The sequence below is a fragment of the Ptychodera flava genome, chromosome 11, assembly GCF_041260155.1.
Source record: "Ptychodera flava strain L36383 chromosome 11, AS_Pfla_20210202, whole genome shotgun sequence".
NCBI lineage: Eukaryota > Metazoa > Hemichordata > Enteropneusta > Ptychoderidae > Ptychodera > Ptychodera flava.
Window position 1 is genome coordinate 40,213,708 of NC_091938.1, and position 22,460 is coordinate 40,236,167.

General features: G+C 36.0%; 2 protein-coding genes across 2 annotated transcripts; one reads left to right on the forward strand and one right to left on the reverse strand.

Moving 5' to 3' along the window:
- Positions 1-727: 727 nt before the first annotated feature.
- LOC139144265 (uncharacterized) lies at positions 728-7,574 on the reverse strand. Its single transcript, XM_070714932.1, has 10 exons — positions 7,401-7,574; positions 7,010-7,078; positions 6,595-6,704; positions 5,276-5,398; positions 4,619-5,009; positions 4,307-4,346; positions 3,836-3,901; positions 2,969-3,219; positions 2,399-2,725; positions 728-1,787 (listed from the first exon to the last, which is right to left on the reverse strand). The coding sequence occupies exons 4-10, from the start codon at positions 5,374-5,376 to the stop codon at positions 1,431-1,433; spliced, it is 1,533 nt and encodes a 510-aa protein (XP_070571033.1). The 5' UTR covers positions 5,377-5,398; positions 6,595-6,704; positions 7,010-7,078; positions 7,401-7,574; the 3' UTR covers positions 728-1,430.
- A 1,882-nt stretch (positions 7,575-9,456) lies between these two features.
- LOC139144266 (uncharacterized) lies at positions 9,457-15,575 on the forward strand. Its single transcript, XM_070714933.1, has 8 exons — positions 9,457-10,155; positions 10,701-10,786; positions 10,972-11,085; positions 11,598-11,950; positions 12,342-12,624; positions 13,092-13,254; positions 13,636-13,785; positions 14,111-15,575. Exons 3-8 carry the CDS (start codon positions 10,975-10,977, stop codon positions 14,203-14,205), a joined length of 1,155 nt encoding a protein of 384 aa, XP_070571034.1. The 5' UTR covers positions 9,457-10,155; positions 10,701-10,786; positions 10,972-10,974; the 3' UTR covers positions 14,206-15,575.
- The last annotated feature ends 6,885 nt before the right edge of the window (positions 15,576-22,460 follow it).

Consider the following 22,460-nt stretch of genomic DNA (forward strand, 5'->3'; position numbering starts at 1 on the left):
CTTCACACTGATTATACATGGTTACATTATAATTAAACCACTCAGCAGTGTACTAGGGGTATATCAAACCTTTTACTTCAGTCAAATCCAAATCAGTGTAATCCACTGGAAAAGGGGTACGGACACTACATGGGGGGTACGGACACTACATTTGGCCTATAATTCATATATATTTTTTTAAATGGTGATTGTCTAAGATGAATGCATATATCATTCATCTATACCAAGTACTACAATATGTATTTTACCTTTGTTTGCTGAAAGCCTAATATAGGTGTGGAATTAAATGGTGGGGTACGGACACTACATAAATTTCCGGAAAATTAGGCTGAGTCTTTGGCAAATTCTTGAAAATAAAAGAATGGATGCTTATGACAGTAGAGTTTATTACAGTACTTAACAGATACCTGCAATGGATTTTAACAACATTTTACAAAATAACTAACACCTTCTAAAAAAACCCTCTAATTCTAAAGTATTTTTACTGGTCAATTCTAGTGTTTTTTTCAGTTAGTTTGCCATCAGTTAATGCTACTGACAAGGAGATGGCCAAAAGTTAGAGAAATCTTGGCCATGTTTGTTCAAAAAGTCAAAAACCCTATTTTAAGGGTTATTATGACATTAAAATTGTCATAGGTTATCATTTTTTTTTAATTTAGTCTGTGAAGCAGAATGGAAAATATGTAAACTTACATTACAAAAATACTGACAAAGACTTATTTGTTTTCCATATTTATTTGAACTATTACAATGACTCAGAGTTACAATTGAACACCAAAAACCTTTTTTGAAAATGTACCTCAACACACCAAACAATTCTTGTTTGACAAGGTAATCTCTATTGAGATATTGGTAAACTTGAAAGAATAAAACACAGTTACCATAAAGGGATGGAAATTCCTTATACCTCTTCACACTCTGAGCACCATGCAACAGTACATGTATGAAGTGTCACAACAATACATGTCTCGGCAAAACCCAACTCAGTCGTCATAAGCAGGTAAAGTCTACCAAAACCAAATTAAAAGTCTTGGTACACACTTTGATGTGTGTTAGATATCAGTTTCATAAAATAACTGTGGTTGGTCTGAATCTGTCAGTCAAAATCACGTATCTTTAAATGCTCAAAGTCAAAATGTAACTTGTTTGTTGTACATATTTTTATTTTCTAAGAGAGATGCATGAGCCTTCATAGGAAATGAGTCAATTCATGTGATAAATATCACAGTAACATGAATCAAAAGGGAACAGAAATTCCTGTTCCCCACAATATATTTTATTTGCATATAAGAACATGAATATGAATGGTTTGGATCAAACAACAACAGCCAGTTGTGAAGATGTAAACATATGAACATCAAGTCACAGCAGGCAAACATGCACAAATTATCAGATTCAAATCCTGGCATAAACTTCATGAAATTGTGTTGTTACACCTTATACAATTGTTTAAGCTTCTCCTTAACACTAAGTTTGAGATGTTTATTTCTGGTGAAGTCAAAACCTGTTAGGAGAATATTCTGAACTGGAAGCGTCTCTAGCCATGGTTCTGTGCAGCGTCTGGAACGCCTTGATAGGGGTTTCCACTTCGTTGTCCAGCTACCATGCCACCAATGAACTGTCAACGAGTCATCTTCTATGGTTTTAATCTCGCCTATCAGTGGTATCTCTTTCCAATGATCTGATGTGGCAGCAACAAATTGACCAACCTCATAAATAGGCCTGTTCTCATTTTGAGAACAGCCTGCATCTGTGCCTCCAGTTGCCCGGCGTGAGCCTGTGTACACCTGCAAATAAGAAACTGGAATTTTAAACATTATGAAAAAGAAACAACAACTCTGTACATCAATGTCATACAGGGGCAAACCAAACCTTCAGAATATTGTGTTATTCTTGGAAAGGGCTAGACAAGTTGTTCTCAAGCTCGAGGACAGCTGAACTTGCAAAACCTTTGAAAACTTTGTGTCATCAAGGCCTGAAAATTTGCATTTTTTCCTGCTAATCCCTGTTTTTTTAATAGTCCATCTGTAAATTCCAGTCTGGTCTATAAAATTTACATAACAATTAGACTAAGTACGAAAGCTTAAAAGTTTGTAGTCAATGATTGCTATGAGCAAGATTAGCTCACACTAGAGTAAGATTTCAAAAAGGCTTGTGCGTTATTCTCTGTATGAAATATCTGTTATTCCTATGAAGCAATACAGAAAGGCCAAAGTTGATACTGTTTATGTTGGGTATAATTCTGCTAAGTTTTAAGGGCATTTAGAGATTTTTGTTCAACTTGAGTGAGGCATGTCTTATTGATAGCCAAATTCTGTACAAGTATCTTGTTTGTAACTATTTGGTCGTCACACACATTCACATAAAGTATACCTTATTTACATCAAAATAAACTGACCTCAGTGGTGGCATCCACATGGAGTGCTCTTTGATGTAGCAGCAGTAGCTCCTCTGATACTTGAGGTGGTTGATCAACATTCTCTCCAATACCAGTTCTCAACTTCTTTTCTAAGATGGTTGGCAGTGGCCATTCAGCTGGGTCTTGTTCAGACAACAGGTCAGGTAACCGTTCATCCAAGAATTCATCCCACCATCTCTTTTGTTGTTCACTTACAACCCTTACAGCACTGCTGGTGAGGAGTTTAGGGATGTCATCAAGCAATTTCTCGTAGTTCATTTTGGTACTTGACGGTATTACCAATCCAGGTGTCCCAGTTGGTTTTGACTGTATATTTTGTGTTTGACAAAAAAAGAAATCACAATATGAAAATTTCCTGCATCACACAAAAGAGTAGCTTCAGTTTTAAGTCTATTTTTGTTGGTTGTTGTCATGTGATAATTTTCAACAGCTTTTAAGCTCAGTTTCACCATTGGATTTATTGTCCAACCATTGAGTTTACATCTTGGATATTCAACATACAAGTTAACTTGTGTCCAGAAGATATACAAAGAGAAAGTACAAACCAACCTTGAGAAGTTTAATGGAATGATTATCTGGCAACCACTCATTATCAGTACTCCAGATTTTGTATTGTAGTTGTGCCGAACCACATTCACCTTTCGATATTTTAAAGGCATGTGGTATGGAGTGTTTGTGCAAGTCAGCACACACAGGATGAATCCAAGTACGGATATCAAACATCTTATCCAACAGCTGTACATGAGACCCAGATTTGGAGTATCCCGATTCCAAGACACCAAGGACCAAATTCATCAACTCTAAATCAATTTTAAACAAAATATTTCATTAGAAAATTATATTGAATAGTCTGATGATTTGGAGTGACATCTGCAGGATTGGAATGACATTTGCAATTGAAAATGTTACATGCATTAAAAATGTGAACACAGCACTGAACTTTGGTAATACACTGTATATGTTTGTAACCAATTACTTAAAGGTATCAGAAATTTCCAATCCCTCCTCTTAAATGTATAATTCATGAAATTATCAGGTCTCCGTTATAGCAAGATACCTTACTTAGATTTAAGAGGAACAAAAGTAGCCATTGTTTCTTTTAATAATAAATCAAGTGTAACTCAGTCATTCAAAATTTCTGTGTAAGGTTTAACCCGTAATTAGATAGCCGTTGTCAACTTTTGACACATTCCACAAAACGATCTGCTTTATATCTATTGTAATTACATAAAATGTAAAAGATATTTTTATATAATTTTGAACAAAATCTGGAAGCAGTGTCATGATACACATTTTGGGTTCGAAAAGGAAAATTGTGTTAGTTAAAATGACATAAAAGTATGAAAATATTTGTATAAAAACTAGGCAGAAAAATGTGTTGGTCAACGGGTTTACTTGAACTTAGAAGAAACTCACCCTCAACAGTTATAATATTCTTCCCACTTATGTTATGTGCAATCACACTGAAAACCTGGTCAATATCTGTCAAAACACAGAAAAGACAGAATTAAGGTTGTATATGAGAAAGGCAAGAAGCTTTCTTTACATGCAGAAAAATAAAATGGATCAGATTTTTCCAGAACATTTCACTTATTTTACTCAGGTAACCGTTCATCCAAGAATTAAATAGATGAATATAGATGAATTTGTCCAGCTCCAGTACATTTACAGCAATTTATAGTTTTTCTATTGGATCAATTGGATTACAACATAGTTGTCAATGCCAAAACATGTGCAAATGATGCATGTTTTAGTGTCTGCATTTATTCACATTTGTGCTTGAGTCCATTTGATTTGTGGGTTTCATAAATTCAAGTTAATCAAAGGAATTTGATGGTTAATTTGGGAAGGTATTGAGTGTGGGGTAAAAATCAAGAGAACATTTACCTTCATGGGTATGACCGCGGAGAAGAAAATTGACATAGACCTGAAATACAAGAGAAAAGTTTCATGAAAACTGCAGTGTTTGTCATGCTTTAAGAGATATGTCTGTTAGATGTGATATTTGAAATGACTTAAAATATTCCATTTTTGTAGTTTTCTGCCATAAGACATAAATGAAGGACAAAAACAATGTTCAAATTTAAAAACTGTGATGCCAAATGTGCATTTGGAACCGTTCAGAAAAATACTAAACTAACCAATTCTGTTAATCGAATTTGAATTCAAATTCTATCCATTGTTAACAGCAGCACTTACCTCCTTGAAGATTCCTTCTTCTACTAATAGACCAAAGAATGAGAAAACAAATTTATTTTTGTTTTCTCTGAAACAATTGTCGAACTGGAAAAATGCTGTATCAGGGATATGATCTACCATCAGGAGGATGTTGAGGATGATATTCATAGTTAAGTTGCTATCATGAGGATAATGCAGAAGGTCAAAAAATCCCAGAGCATGTCGACCATGTACCAAGGCTCCAGTTAGATGGGTTCTCAGTTGCCATAAACTACTGGTGGCTTTCCGAGTCTGTGTTAATCTTGGAACAAACAATTTATTTTGATCCATCCCATCCAAGATTACACTCAGATATTTATCTGGCTGGCTTCTTCCAAGTTCACGATGGTCAAAATAGGTTTGTCTTTCAGACCTTGAAGAGATAAGAAACACATTTTTACATGCACGTCTATCATTAACAGCAACGTGCAAATACATGTAGGCATGCATTTCATACATGGAGACAATTCATTCTCAGTATTTCACTGAATGTGGTTACAAATATATTTCAAAGGAAGTACTCAGACATGACCACTTTGTAGTTCATATGTACTCTCCACCGTGTTGTGTGATACACTGGCTCTAATCTCGTATTGATCATTTCACTATTACTAGGAGCATATTTCAAGATATACTTACACATTAACAGCATTGTGTTCTGCCATTAGTTTGTCAATCACAGTTCTGAGTTCTGGATCCATTGTTTTTAGCTTTTTCCTCTTTGAGTGCCACACAAACATCACACTTTGTGAAGCGGTTTTCCTGATACATTAAAGAAACTCAGTTAAAAGATCTATAAATATGTGATCAAGAAATATGAGAGCCTTACATGAATTATTCACAACTTTTTGGATGTGTTGAAAACCGTCTTTAAGTATGGTACGGTTCACAAGTAGCTTTGAATTCACAGTGATGCAGTGGTGATCAATGTTTTAGGGGTCAGAAGTCATCAAAGCCCACAGACCTGCTGCAAATATGTACCCATAGGCTTTATCGGCTGTTTACTATGAACACAGACTTGCGTCGTTGATGTCACTTGCGAAAACATGGAGACCTTATATACATTTGACTAAATCAACCTATACCTTCCTGAACATGACTCTGTTAGTTGCGGATTAGGAACGTACACATGTAGGTTGGTTTAGTCATTCAAATTGCATAGGAATTCACAGGTTTGTGAGTGAAATCAAAAACACAAATCAATTCTACATGAATACTGGATTAATTAAATTATTAATTTATCTTACTTTTTGGATATTCTTGCAAAATTTACATACTCAATATATGGAACATAAATTTCTGATCTCATATCATATTTTGCATACCCAGTAGATATCATCAGAAATTACTAAATGCGCAAAAGGGAACAGAAATTTCTGACTCCAATACAAAAACGTATTCAGAATAAAATACAGTATTGAACATTGGAAGAATTCACCCTCATGCCAATCGCTATTTGAAAGTTGTAACAGTCACTGGATAAAGTAAAAAACACTAGCACATGTACTTACTGGTGGAATCTTTACATGACCGAAATGTTCATTCCACAAACGGAGGAATTGTGAACAACACACCACTTTTTGTTGTGTTTCCTGTCTGGCTGATTGTGTCGCTTCATCAGATTTGAAAGCTGAATAGACTGCCACTTTTGTCAGAAATGATGGTAGATGAATTTGAAGGATATCAGGCATTTTGTCTCCAATTTTGTTGAAATAAGCCCTCATCCATCCTAATGCAGTCAGAGTTTTCAGTGATTTCCATCCAGATCTATGGCAAATGCTATCTTCTAGAAAATATTTCCCAGCTTTATGTGCTTTATGGGCAACAGTAAATGTTCCATTAGGAATATTGTGTGCTGTCAGCCAAGCAGATTTACAAACTTCTACACCTCTCACAATGAAGATTGTTTTTCCATCAGAAGAAGTGTTTGCGATAAGGTAATCTAAAATTTGCTGTACCTGAGCTCTTCGTTGTTCTGTTTTTCCAAACAAGTGCTGAGCCACAACAAGATCTGCCTTACTTAAACGTGTTTTCAAGCAGTCCATTTCACAGCAGCCACTCTCAAGTGCTGTAAAAATAATAAGGATTTACATCAATAGACTTTTAAATGAAATATTTTTTATGTGACACAAAATGCACATGAATATGGAGTATCCCAGAGCGTCCAACTCTTTATTTTTTGGTAAACAATAGCAACTCATTACCATAACAATTACATTTGTTATTATGCAAATTATCCACCACTCTACCAGAAAATCCTGGAGAGAACACTGAATTATGGCAGAGAAGTTTTAGTAAAACATAACTATTCAAAATCATGATAATGGCAAATGCTTTGCATTTTTTGAAATTTTCATGTCCTTTCATACATACCTGCAAATGGATTGCTATTTAGGTGCCTTCCTGCAGCTTCTGACTGAGATGACTCACACAAGTTTTGATCTGCAAAAACCATATGACAAAAATATTACAGGCCTCAAGCTGTCACTTGTTGAAAATGAATTGGCTTAATTTTCAAAACATGTTGTTTATCCCATCACTAGAATATTGTTTGTGTGTCATCTGCATTAACATTTTTAAAACATGTAAATTTTATATCCCATCACAAGAATATTGCTTGCACTGTTGGAGTCATGAATCTGCATTAAAAGTTGAAAAATTTGTGTTTTTAAATATACTTAGTATTGATAAGATTTTAGATTTTAGCAGAATTCTACATGTTTAAAGTTTAAATTTGTGAATACAATCTTAACTTCAAGCTTACCTGTGCACTGAAGTGATTCATCACCAGATGATGAGTCAAGACATTCCACAGATTGATCAGAATCACAGCTGCTTTCACTAGTATGATCCAATGTGTGCATCATTTTCCTTGCTGGGCCACAATCATCATCACTGTCTGAACTTATCACACAGACATCTACAGTTTCGCTAGAACTATCACTGTCAAGATCTATCACAACATCATCAGTGCAGCTGTCAGCCATGATGTTGACTGGGCAAGTGTGAATCCAAACTGAACAACTTTCCCGCCTAAACTGATGAGCTGCAGTTCAATTTCCCGCCAAAATTGATCACATGACATTTACAGTAAGAAGGTTGCATTACCCTGAGCATGTGTGCTGCACATGAACACTGCATGCTTCATTCCTTGCTACTAATTGGTTAACAGAATGTTACACTGTAACATGTCAAGTGAAATGGGGGTAAAAGTGTTTCATGGATCTTGTTTCTGATTGGACGGTGCAACATTGTGCCAGTAACTGACCAATCTGGAAGAAGTGTCTGCCAGGGTACTCAAGCATTTGAAGCTAGGCCATGCAGTTAGTAACTGGACATCCATGTGTGCACACCTTTCATTTGTTCTCAAAATTTTTCAAGATTTTGCTGGAGTGGAGTGGATAATTTTTGACGGTAAGTTGAATATATTGTTTTATGCTCCACAAACAAAATGTGTTGTTCATAGGTGCATGTCAGTAAGGATAAATGTGCCAACCCCACTGTATGAATTTCTGCACCCTATGAACAATATTTCCCGCTCAAACTATGTGTGCACAAGGGGAGTGAGCTTGTGAGAGAAAATAAGTCTTTCAAAAATGCATTGATTCTTTACTTTGAGTTTTTGTTTCCGACCGTCTTATATCGTAAGCATGTTTCAGATAATAAATTTATTGAGTCACTGTGTGGTTCAGTGTATCCTTTCACTAACAATTGCGATTTCAGAAAACTATTGAGTCAATTTCAAAATTTGCTAATTGAATCATCATAATATTCTATTCAACTGAAAATTCTTGTGTCACAGAGAATATGAGTCATGACTCAAAAACAGGCTAAAAAGGCAAATTACTTTCATTTATATTATTCTCTTACATTTTCTGAACTGAAATTTACTAAAGTTTATATCTTTTACAAACTGATTTGTATGTGCAAGGGCGGTTCTGCAACAACTTATAACATTGAAAAATGAAAGTTTTTCACACAAAGTTATTGAATGTTGGATTTTAGAGGAACTGAGTTGTTTTATTTTTCTGCAAATGAATTCACTTTATCAGTGTTTAATATTATATTTCATTGTAGATGCCAAAAGGAGTATCATGGATGTTGGATCATTGTGCATGTGGGGAAAACGACTTGTCGAATAAAGGAATATACATATTTGCAAAGAAGGGCAGTCGTTACGAAAGAAGAAAGGACAGGAAAGGAAACACGATTGGAGAAGTTGTCAGCGCTGTTGGCAAAAACAAAAATGGGAAGAGAGGATCACAGTAAGTTGACAGTTCCTATAGAATTGAAGTACACAATTGTGAGAAATTTAAGTCTTGTTGGCATAAAAGCAAAATAATTTGCCATGTGGACTTTGAAAAAAAATGACAGTACATGGATAAAATCACATGCAAGGGTCCAACGGAGCATATAGAATAATTTTGGGTAGTTCTAATACTTATATGTGACTTTGCCAATGTAGTCTTACTTGTACTTTCTCATAAATTCTTACAGCCATAAACCAATAGATGCACGTACTGCACATGTAGTGGTGGCTTATAGGTGCTATCAGTGATTTAAAATTCATAACTTGTACAATTTCAGTGAAAGGTGTTGGAAATATCTGAAACTTTTTTCATATGTTAAATCAATGTCTTTTATTTAATCTGTAGTTTATCTCTATTCTTGGACAAAATTATGCGAGTAAACAGATGACACATGACGTGTCAGCATACTTGGGCTCAGAAATTTCTGAAACTTTGTTAAATATGATGCAAGATCCATTGCAAGCCAGCTGTGATTTTCTTCTGACAACCATTTCAATTATTTAGTTTCAGACAGTTGATGCAGGGGACAGCGGCCACCCACAGTATTTCATGTTAAAAATGAAATATTTCAATTTTGCTGCGAGTGAAATTTCATGCAAATTCAAAAACTGTACGTCAGCAGGAGAGTTTGCCCTGTTTTTCAACAAAGTATATGGAAAAGAAGCAGCTGAAACTCAACATTCACAGGATGCAGTCAGCAGTCTATCAAATGATGATGGTGACAATGATGAGGATAGTGGAGACGAAACAGGGAGTATAGACAAAGAACCTCCAAAGAAGAAGATAAAAAGAAAACAAGGCAGAAGACATGTCAGTAAACGACCTGTGGCAATAACACCAACTGAAAAAAAGGACCATAAAGAGACTAATGACATGAACTCAAAAGAGTTTCTTGAATGGATCAATCAGGAGAAATCAGTTGGTGTACACCAAATAGTAGTAAAGTCACTACGCCCCCCATCAGCTAAACACACCATCCGTGAAATTAGACTGGACTATGTCAAACAAATCGAGGAGGCTATAATGAAAAAACCAGCCACACTCCTAGCCCAACCACTGTTAGGGATTGTGTCTGATATTGCCAGCAAAGATGCCTTCAATCCAGCCTTGGTCAATGGGTACAACATCAATATAATTGGTGGTAATCATCGTAGAGAAGCACTTCAAAGACTGAAAACAACACCGAAGTGCCTGTGCTTCTATATGTGGGTAAGTTCATCTTTGATGTCACTCCTAAACTTCTAATTGAATTAAAACATCCAAATTCAGTAAACCCATTGAAAAGTTAACAAATATAAAAATATGTCTCCTATTTTTCGCATACATATATACCAACTGCATGGTTTATTGTCCTGACTAGAATTACTATTAATGATAATGAATAATAATAAATACAGTGTGTACTGCTGATGTGCAGCTTGAATAAGCACTTTCTCTGATTGGTCCATTTTCAATATTCACAGCCACGTAGGGAGTCTATTTGTATTGTTTTCATTATATTGGTCAGATTCAGCTACCCAATTGGGTCAGATCTTATTCAGCGCTGCACATTAGCCCAGCGTGTATGCATTGTCAGCATGGTCATATGTAAATGATGTGCTGTCAAGCTGAAAACCAAGTTTTAAACATAATTTGATAGTATGAAAAACAAGGACCTGAAGTGTTAATGTTTAGAAGAAATGTGTTAACGAATACATTAAAGGTCATCTACCACTATCAGATTTGATTCTCTATACTTTTCATTATAATTCCAGGTTGTACAGATGATGAGGTGGTCCGTCTGGCCAATTTACACAACACAGTTGCGCAGACTCTAAAGTTTTATGACACCATTGAAAAGGTATGTATTTATGTACTAGTAGTCTGTACCAGTATGTACTGTTATTACCACATTGTCAAAACCATGGCATCTAAAGCTCCATGTATTCAGTGCATCAAGACAAAAATGAAGCTGGACATCACTTAGTTTATAACTGTCTTTAGTTGGCATGGATCTTCTTTAAAACACTAAACTTGTTGTTACAGGTGATGTATTGCCGAAAACTTTTATTTGAGCTTTCAAACCAGACCTCTGAAGAACCACCAAAAAGGAAACCAACAAAGTGGAGAAATATGTGTTCACAGCATCTGGAAGAGAAGGTAATCTAGTATACTTTGTGTGTACTCTTCAACAAAATTTACTCAGATTTCTCATAACTTTTAGCTTTAAGGGAGGGCTGGAATTAGTTTCCTAGCTACTAAAAAGTGTACCGTAGATGTCATGTTTGTGGCATTGACCTTTGGGAAATTCTTTATTTTTGTCCTAGTGCAACTGCAGTTTACTTGGTAGATTACCACGAACATGATAAAACGCAAAGTGTGCGTACATTCCTGTTCCTGACACAGCTGTTATGTGTGCAATCAACAACATATGAGGTCACAATACATTCTAAATTGTGATTTCAGAGACAGTGCATTTCATCTTGCTGTGGGATAAAAGTAGTGATCTAAAATTGGTACATAAGGTATAAATCATGGTAAATAACAAAGAGAATCACTATGCCTTAGGTAAAAGGGACTGGAAATTTCTGGTCTTTTTTGCACTATTATTTTCTATCAATTCTACCCAAATTTTTCACTACATCTTTTCCATCTTTTCTTTTTATCTTCAGGAAGTATCTCTTGATCTGATATTTTTTATGGCTTCACTAAGTTCAAGATGCTACAATCTTGTAAGAAAAATAGATGAACTTTACAAGGATGCCAGAATCAAAGATCAAAAACTGAAGAAAAGGGAGTCTCTCATACTGAACCGCAGTATCCCTGACTGCAAATCAACCAACTACAAACCACTTCGTAATCTGAAAGAAGAAGAGCAGTACAGTCTTCTCCAAAAAGTTGCTTCATTGGAATATTCATTTGATGAGCTCCGTGAGGCAGCAAGAGATATGAAAGAAATGCGCTATGTACAAGAATGCTTCATGAAGAAAGTTGGAGAAGAGGATTGGGAAACAGTCACTACAAGGTATAGATTGGAATAGAGGGGTTAACAAGTTATTTTCAGAAGTGAAAGACATTACTGATCCGATCCAACCCTAATTTCAACTAATCATCAATTTAACGTCAGTATTAAAGCCAAATAAGTCACCAGTACATGTAAAAGTATGCATGATATCTTCAGAGACAAGACTTGTAAGCTAGCCCATGGGCTTAGGTTAATGAATTTGCTCACCCCTATTCACTATGAAAATGATTCCACTTGACAAAATTTATTCATCTTTGAGCAAGTAAACATATACATCCCTTAGAAAGTAGCTATAACAATGTACATATTCTGTACATGGTTTAAGTAGTCAGAAAGTAAATTTGCCTGAAGTGTCAGATATTTCTGAAACCTTTTTGTCAATTAATTTCAGATTTCCTGATCACACCACGTATAATGCCTTGAAATCATTCAAAGGAATCAAGGACTTGGAAAAGAAACCACCAGAAAGTTTTCTGAGATTTTGTGTCAGAGCAGTGAATATATCAGAGGGAAAAGTTGCATCAACTGGTGATGACCATGTGGTCACCTGTCATGGTAGCACCATCACTATAGTGAAATACAGTAACAGCCAGACATCACTTCTAGAATTGAAGGAAGCCTTGGTGAGACAAGAAGGGGCAAATCTTGTCATCATCGATTTACTCAACTTTGAGGTAAATTACATAGCTCACTACTGTATGTCTGTTCAGTTATTAGCTATTGTACTTAAAATAATGTCATATTGTCGGACTTTGCGTACAGCGCATGCATACAGTGTAGTTGAAACCACTAGTCATGATTTGTACATTCACTTTGTTTTAACCCTTTCAGGCTTTCACCCCATTTCCCTCTGTAGAAGTCCAGCTTTGCCATAGAAAACAATGGAGTTGGACCTAACCATGGTGGTGAAAGGGTTAAATGTTGCTGAAACTTTGTTTCTATCATTTTGGCATGGACAATTCACAATTTTTGAAAGTTTCTCTGAACTGGCTAGTGGATAAGCTAGCTCGAAGCACTGGTACTGAGTTATCACAGAAAATACATTTGCCCTAATTTTTCACCATTTAATTCTTGCTAGATACACCAATTGAGGCTAGCAGCATTTCTCATATATTTCCTATAAATCTGTTGTATCTTACAGATTTCATCTGAGGAGATGGATATGTTAACACGCGTCATTAAGGATGTCAACATGCGGACTCTGATATCCTCCTATCAATTGGTTCTTATTGTGGATGTGAAGAGTATGCACAATTATAACCAGGATGGCGCACTGTGGAGGTTTGCACACTTGAAATCTGGAGGTGAGTACTTCATTCATTTTTTTCCCCTATTTTTTCACTAATTTTGTTGCTGGTAATCAAATAGATAGAGTAAAATCAACATAAGGCCCAGGGTAAATTGGTACAGATGAAAACAGTATGTTGTCAGCTCATGGCAACTGAGTGCAAGTGCAGCAGTATGGCACATTTAAGTGTTTGCTATGGTATTAGGTGACTGTGCTTTCATGAGCATTAGTGAGTAGAAAGACTACATGAGTGAAAGCACAGCAAAATAGACCATAAATATACGAGTGCAATTACAACTTGCTGTCTCGCCATGGGGTTCACCTATGTGTTTTCCTCTTTTTGCACTGTGAGAAAAAGGAGTATATTATTGCCTAATTTTAAAATTTAACTTCACAGGGAGAAAAGTAATTGGACTCCTATATTTTATGTACATGGAGGCTAGAAATCCAAATTTAGTGACAGATCTCTTCACTTGTGATGATCTGTCATCACTTGTTGCTGAAATGCTGTCCTCATCATCTGCCAGTGTACTAATGACAGACCAAGGTAAGACCTATTTGTTTTACATCTGCATCTGTAGCCTAATTACTTGGTACATTTCATTCTCAATTATCAGTAGTGGGTACAGAGTTCAACCTTGGGTGTTTATTGGATGCTATACTATCTCTGACCTCACGCCTGTCTTTGTAAACATCCTAAAAATCAGGCACTATCCAGTTATTTTCAAAAGAAATACTATTCATGATCATTCAGTTACCATGACAAAGACTGATTAAAACTATGACTAAATTCAAATAATTCTTTTTCTCAACTGTATACAATCATAAAATCCATGCTGCAATTACTGTTCTTTTCTATTTTAACTTCACAGCTACTGGTGTAAAAGCAGTAAAGGCACTGGAAAAAAAGCGTGAAATTGTTTTTGTCACAAAATGTGAAACAGCTGATGTTTTACACCAATTCTAAAGGGACATCACACTCTGCTAGTCAATATTTCCCACACCTGCTTTTTCTAAGTACCTACATTATACATGTAGGTATCACTGTGACATTGGCCGCAAGAGCCTCTCATCAGTGCTGTGTGTATCACTGTGACATTGCCGCAAGAGTCTCATCAGTGCTGTGTGTATCAAGTGGTAAACCCGCTAAATGACAATCAGAACTGACCTCATATTGCCAGACAGCATTTAATGTCACTTCTGTTTTCTATCGTGATAATAGAAAGATTCACTTTCTGTATTGTTCACAACCTTAAAATATTTGAAGATGTTGAAAGTATTTACTCCGAATAGAGGATTAAAATAGTCTTAGAAATTTCTGCTCCTTTTTATATGTTTTGAATTAATTTGTTAGTCATATTTTGCCAAAAAAAGGTCATCGATGATGATACAGTCCTCACTTGCACCATTACTTGACATGCACACTACAATACAATGTCTGTGTGCTAAGTTTGAATGAAGTCTGTTTCAACAAAATGGCTGCCTGGTGGCCATATTGGATCGTTTTGTGAAATAAATTGATGTGCATATATATATATATATATATATATATATATATATATATATATATATATATATATGCCATACTATACTTTTATCTGTTTACCAATATTGAATGAAATCGGTTTGTCATCATTCGCTAGTTAACCAAAATGGATAGGGAATTTCTAAGACTGAACATCAGTTTCTAGTCAGATACAAATAAAATCATAGTTTTTGTCTTTCATCGCCATGATTTTGTATTTTCCATGGTGAAGTTTGATCTGCAAGTTATGCTTGTTTGCAGTCACCATTTGCCCAGTTTCACAAAAGGGATCAGAAATTTCTAAGACTGAATGAATATCAGTTTCATATTCGATAGAAATCAAATTGTAGTTTTGTCTCATGTTCCCTGCCATGGTTTTTTCCTTCTAGTTTGTTAAGGTTGATTGGGCCAATGCTTGCTCAGTTAAACCCGTAACCTTTAATCCATGGGTGGCAGTGGGTCGTGTGATCTGCCTATCTCAGTTGGTGAGAGGTGTTTCAGATGAGTTTTGATAAAGTTTTCTCTCAACTTAATGAAAAGAAAGTTGTTGATATGATGAACCTAGAGTTTGATTCTTGTGTTGAAGTTTTATCTATTAGTGCACTGACTGTTTTGCAGTTGTCAAGCTTTTCACATTTGTTGTATTCATTGTCTGAAATTCAAAATTGAACATGAAAGGTGGCAGAAACTTCCATGTATATGTGCATTTCCAGTGTAGTAAACAATGAAATGGATAAAAATCGATTGTAAAGTACTTTTTCACATGAAATGTTGGTTAAACGTTTGAAAATAAAAGTTTTTTGTGGAAATGATATTTGCTATAGTCAGATTTTTATAATTTTTTCCCGCCAATCCGAGCAATTTGTAAGTAGGTCTTTCATAGTTTCTCCATTTCATTCAAATCATCCAGATACTGTATTGGCTGATTACCATCAAAACATGATCATTTTTGTGCAATTTTCAATCTTTATTCTGTCATGTCATTACAGTTCAGCCAAACTAGAGATTTGGAAACTTCTATTTCACCAAATTCAGCTAAATCATATCAAATGTAGAGGAATAACACATCATTTGTTACTTTAGATAGATTAGAACTAAGTTACACACTGAGTTAATTGTCCATAATGAAAAACGAAAAAATCCGTAACGATGGGCTATTTTTGGATTTATTAATGGTGTTAATCAACTGGTGAATAGCATACCATGGCGTTACTTACTACTTGTATTAGACATCCTTAAGACCACACAGAAAGAAAAAACATGTACCTTTACTAGAGTTTACATTATGAAAACATCATTTTCTTAAAGTTGAAAAATGCAGTGTACCTTCGCAACAGTCAAATTTGACCATTTTCACACCACAAAAAATGCCATATCTTTGCCAAACATGGTCCGATTTTTGTAATTTTTGCTTTGATTTGCTCAGAAAATCTTACTCAGAAAGCTATCACAAGAGTAAATATATACTGTAAAATAGTTTTTTAGAATTTTTTCCGTAACACTCAAGAACAAAAGTTGGTACACTCAATTGTGAAAATGCCGTCCTGCAAGTACTCAGGGCATATTATTGAGCATTTTCTTTATAAGTCATGAGTCATCCAAAGAATAAAAGGGCCAGTAATCTTTACAGTTCTCTAACAGTTTAATTTGCTTGTGGTTTCCTGGCATCCTGATGACTGCTTCCAAGTCAAGCAATTCACTTGTTGGAGCTCCTTCACTTGTACGATACAGTATGTCTTGTAAACCTGAAAGATGTATTTCAAAATGCATGTCTTGTAATTAAAATATTGTATTACGTAATCACTCACTCTACTTTCACACAGCCTAGTTCCCTTACAAAAAATAAATGGGATAAACTGTACATTTTGAACATTAAAAACATACTAGAAACACAAACATATTTGCATAAAGTGTTCCTCTATAGGACTGTACACCATATGCTTGATAGTTTGGCAAACAGATATAATTCTTGCCTTGTCCTGGGAATTACCTGTGCTACCCTTGGCATTTAGCATGTTGTGCTTAAGTATTCATTATGTTGTCGAAGCATTTAATATGTTGTCGTAGGCATCTTACTTTTAACCCTAAGGCAGCATGTTTGAATGATTGCACAACAACATCCTCGGCCAAGGGGGCGGTGTTTTTGTTAAGGCCAGTACCCCCTTAAATGTTACCGTACTGGGGTTTCCCTTGGTATTTTTGGAATACCAAATTATATTATATATCAGCTTTGAATTACATGTGAGTAACATTGAACTCATGTATGCCATTGTCTTATTGGTCTTATTGCCAAACATTCACCTCCAATCCTGTGGCTACAATGGTGTCCTACCCTTGAAATTTAATACTGGCATTGTTCCCCCACATCTTCATTTGTATGGATCTGTCATACTGGTTGTTTAGGATTATGCGTCGCTTTGTTTGGATTTCACCTATCTGCCGTTGGTAAGAAGGGAGTTAAGAAATTTTATTAGGAGGTGAAAAATTGTGTTCTCATGGTAGCGAGACAAATTATACCAACCATAAAAGCTGTCTGACCAGCAATTGTGAAGATTGTCAGAAGAAAGATTTTTGAAAGGCGGCTAGACAAGTAAGTACTTCAATAACTGTCCAGTGACTGCATGTTAGATATGCAAGGTCAAGGTCATGCATTGGTGGTCAGAAATATAGGTGTTCACATGATCATGGAGCTGAAATCAATTCGGCTACATGTGATACTGTTAACATTTGGAGTTGTAATTCAAGGGGCAAGCCATTTATAAGCTTTATATACCTATAGGCAAATGTCACAATGCAGTCCCATGTTACAATCTGTCAAGTGAAGTGAAAAGTTTACATCCCCTTGACAATAAGTTAGCTCTTGAAGTGAAGTTCTTCATTGTAGATTGATATAATTGATATGCAAGAGATGCCTAACCAATACACTTGTAGTCAGACATTTTTCTTCATAAAAGATATTCTGATTGGAATGTACAGATAGATGTTGAAAGTATCAAAATACATGGATCACTCAACACACTGTAGACGGAGACATTTTGGCCATGTTTTGGGCATAGAACTTCAGGTGACTATTAGTTTAGGATATTTTTGTATCATTTGCTACATTGTGCAAAAAGCCAGCACAAAATTACTTTCATAATTTGATAGTGATTTTTGTTTGCCAAGTGTTCAATTAGGCAACGTACATGGAATTTGGACTTGTCCGAATGTGCCTTTCATGTGTAGCAAGTGATGGGATAGCCCATTGTGCCTCTTTGCCATGGAGTTGTACACATGTGTCCATTTCTCACTAATTTCTCGCAAATTTCTGTACTAGTGATCCTTTGATCAATAATAGTTGTATATTCACTAAGTAACTGTGTAATTTTTAGCTCACATTTGGTATACCAATGTGAGGTTATCGTATAAGCTGAAGTTGGTAGCGTCTGTATGTATATGTGTCAATGTAGGTATGTAAGAATGTATAGTATGTCCGTCAACATCAAAAACTCGCGAACCACTGCACTTTAATTTTGAGCTTGGTATTTGGTGCATTGATGCTACTGAAGTACCACTGACACACGACGCAAGTGCAAATTGCTCCAGGCTTTTAACTAAAAGTTTTTGAGCTTGGAAATGGTCGTGAGACTTTCATTACCTTTTTTGGTTGAACCATTTGTAGGTGCAATTTCAAGGTCATCTTAGAGGGAAACTTTGAAAAGCAATATTTGTACTTAATCTGTTTAAATTTGGTATATCTTGTGACATCAACATTTTCTTTGACACCACCTTTATGCAATATCTTAGCATCTTTTATTTTAGGCATTTTCTTCCCTCCTTAACTTTCTTTTTTGTTTCTTGACCTTTCTCTTTGCTTCTGGATGGCTACATGAAGTACCACCGACACAAGACGCAAGTGCAAATTGCTCCAGGATTTTAACTAAAAGTTCTTGAGCTTGGAAATGGTCGTGAGACTTTCATTACCTTTTTTTGGTGAACCACTTGTAGGTGCAATTTCAAGGTCATCTTAGAGGGAAACTTTGAAAAGCAATATTTGCACTTAATCTGTTTAAATTTGGTAGATTTTGTGACATCAATACTTTCTTTGACACCACCTTTATGCAATATCTTAGCATGAAGGGCATTTTCTTCCCGCCTTCACTTTCCTTTTGTTTCTTGGCCTTTCTCTTTGCTTCTGGATGGCTACATGCTAAAACGAAAACAAAAGTAATTCTTGAAGTATGCAACATCATCTGACAGCAAATGTTATTTGGCTACGGAAGTAAAATATGCTCTGTCTGATCCAAGACAATTAGTCAGTTACTGCAGAGTTTTCTCCAGAACTGTGATAACGCCCTCAAAATAATCACAAATATGGCGCTGTAGTGTCACCCCAATGATGAGATCTTGAAATATTGATGACACAGAGTATTGATATTGTATTCCGCACCATGATCCATGATCAGTGCCCATGATAGCATCACAGACTTTGCCTCCATATTACAAAACTGTGTCTGAACGTATATGAATAAAGTGTGAATGATCAGCGTGAACGTCCAGTATATTGATATATACTGGTATAAACGTTTCTTACATAGACAAGAAGAGAAACAGGAGATTGTTTTTAATTTAAAGCCCCACTAGCTGTATCCTTTATCTTTTTTTAGGATTTTACTTTCAAACTAAAATAAGTTTGTGAGAATGTACTAATTCAGATGTGTGTATAAACTCATTATTACATACCCACTGGGGGTTTCTGTGTAATTTTGAACAAGAAAAAAGACGACACGACACTGCAATTAACCCTTTACCGTTGGTACTAAGGCGCCTGAAGGCGCCCCACCTATCAGACCTCTAACTCTATTGGCTTGCCCAGAATTAGATACTGGTATGTGCACAAGTAATGAGGTACAGGATGTGGTGTCATTTAAGGTCTCCCATCATTTTGGGGATATTTTTGGATATCTCGTCTCTGGTTTTTTTTATCAATGATGCCTGGAAGAGTGCTTACGCCATTGCCATGCTTGCTCCCAGTAAAAGTATGTTCTCAGGTTTTTACTTGACCGATTTTTGGAAATTTAAGTGCAATTATTTAGTGTAAAACAAGAATTTTGATGATACTTTGGCTATTTCTCGATTAGGAACGTGAAGTTTGAGAAATGATCAACATTCCATTGTTGTACAACTAAACACGATTCCAACGATATACTGCATGCCAATGTTGACCCTAAAATTGTGGGAGGAGATAGAGTTTGAAAATGGACAGTCACATTGGAATATACTGCAGTGTATTTTCCATGGTATAATTTTGCTTTTGTAAGCACATGCACTGTACTCAGGCTTACGCTCGCTTGTGTTGGGACTAAAATTGTACGATACATGGCGCCGAAACGAATACAAATGACATGGCTCTATTGTGTGCTGGTATTAATCATGCACCAGTGGTACACCTGTAAAATTTCTCAATAGCATGAAATATGAAAGTCCTTGAACTGCAAAGACTAGTACAGGCAGGGACGTGGTGTGTATTGCCAACTGTTGACAAAGGCTTTTTGTTGTTTGTTTATGGTAATGCCGACTGATGTAAACACTGGTCCTACATACAACCACAAACACTACGCACTACGCTATCAGTATATACGTGGTACCTATATTATTGTTACAATGTTAACAACTACATAACTCACTTCAATTGCTGTTCCCATACATGCCAGTTTCCTTTCCAATGGGTTCACTTTCTTCTCGGCATCTTCCACTTTCAGTTTCCAGTATTCCATCTCTTTTTCCTTTGAGATTAAAATCTTTTCAGCGTCTTCTGCCTTCATTTTCCAATTTTCCATCTGCTCTAGCATTTCATAATACTCTTCTTTGTTTGGTAGTCTTTCCTAATAGAAAAGAAAATTATTCCATATTCTGTCAAAATAGTAAAGAGCACTAAATTTCCTTCACACAGACACACACATATGCATCCATCCATCTGTACAGATGCCACTGACCTACCACACAAGCTCACATTTTATATACTTGATGTGAGATTATAAAAAAGCTCACATTTTATATACTTGATGTGAGATTATAAAAATGACAATTTAGCACCCAGCACACTTAGTAAATCATAAATTTCTTGAAGTGTTCAAACATACCTTCTTTCGTATGTCTAAAGTTGCATTCATTTTTAAAGTCTTGTAAACTGATGTCTCTACTTGCATTAGCTTTTGCAGCGTCTTAAAAAAGACTTCTTTCCTTTGCCCACGGATGTGTTCAACAATGGTTTGTTGCATTTCCATTTTCCCTTTTTGTCCGATGATTTCTTTTGTCTTGTACAATGAATCTATTTTTGCCAACAATCCATAGCTTCGATTCTCCATTTGCAGGGCAAAATTATGGGAGGCATAGTTGGCCAGTTGAACCTAGAGTGTCAACAGAAAGCACAAGTGAAAACAAAGCCACCAGCATTCTTGAATTTGTAAAGACACTGTACGTATTATTTATTAAGCTGTCAAGTATGGCAAGGTCAATAGCAGTCATCATAATATTGCCAACTTAGGTCATAAATGGGCACCTGTTGCAGGTATGTAAGGGTCCCAAATTCGACAAAGTGAGCGTCGAACTGAGCGTGGCAAAAGACAAAGTGAGCGTCAAACTGAGCGTGGAAAATGACAGAGTGAGCGTCAAACTGAGCGTGGAAAATGACAAAGTGAGCGTCAAACTGGGCGTGGAAAATGACAAAGTGAGCGTCGAACTGAGCGTTGGAAATGGCAAAGTGAGCGTCGAACTGAGCGTCGAACTGAGCGTTGGAACTGATAAAGTGAGTGTCAAACAGCGTTGAATACAAAGTAAAAGAAGAACTGAGCGTTGAACTTAGTAAGAGTGCTAAAACGTAGCGAATATGCGAAATATAGCTTGCATGGGTGCTCAGTTAGCGCGTACACGATTTGCCAGTCGGCTAATAAAAACGTGTTTACGATGATGCGCACAATATTGGTGTCATAATTACAATTAATTACAGTTTACTCTTCGTAGTCAAAAGAATAAGAGATAGGAGTCAAGGTCCTGCAGTCAACGGACCTCGATGGAGCAATGTCAATCACTATCTGTAGTGTGCATGTATGTGAGTTGACAAATGGCAGGCAGAGCGAGGTCAAATTACGTCCTTCTCTATGTGTTGACTGAGACTGAAAAGTTTTGAGCCAATCATAAGCTTACACCTGAAGCCGAAAAAATTACTGTAACTTTCATTTTTTCGGGTGAAAGATGTTCTTTTACGTTGCTGTAATTCTGAAACATTTGTGATGTTCGGGCGCAATCGTGATGTCAAATGGATAGAAAATCACGGTCATCACATGCACAGAATCCCACGTCCAAAAAACGATCATCGCATAGAGTGTCACGTTCAGCAAACGCTTTCCAGACAATGTGTTTATTCAGGCAAAGTCTAAATTGACCTTTCAACATCAAGAGTCTTTGGATAACAAGTCTGATTATGTAGAATCATTATTGAACGTACGCGAACTGTACGTCAGTCAAGTTTAGCCACGCTGACAGGACTTCAAACAAATCAAGTTCACGGAATTTTCAGTGCTGCAGTGGGCGCAACCCTCTGAGCATAGGGAACCCAGAAGTCTGGTTGTTGTTGTTGTTGTTGTTGTTGTTGTTGTTGTTTGATTGTTGTTTATGTTTATTAGTCTGTTGTTGGTTGTTGTGTTGACCAATACAAT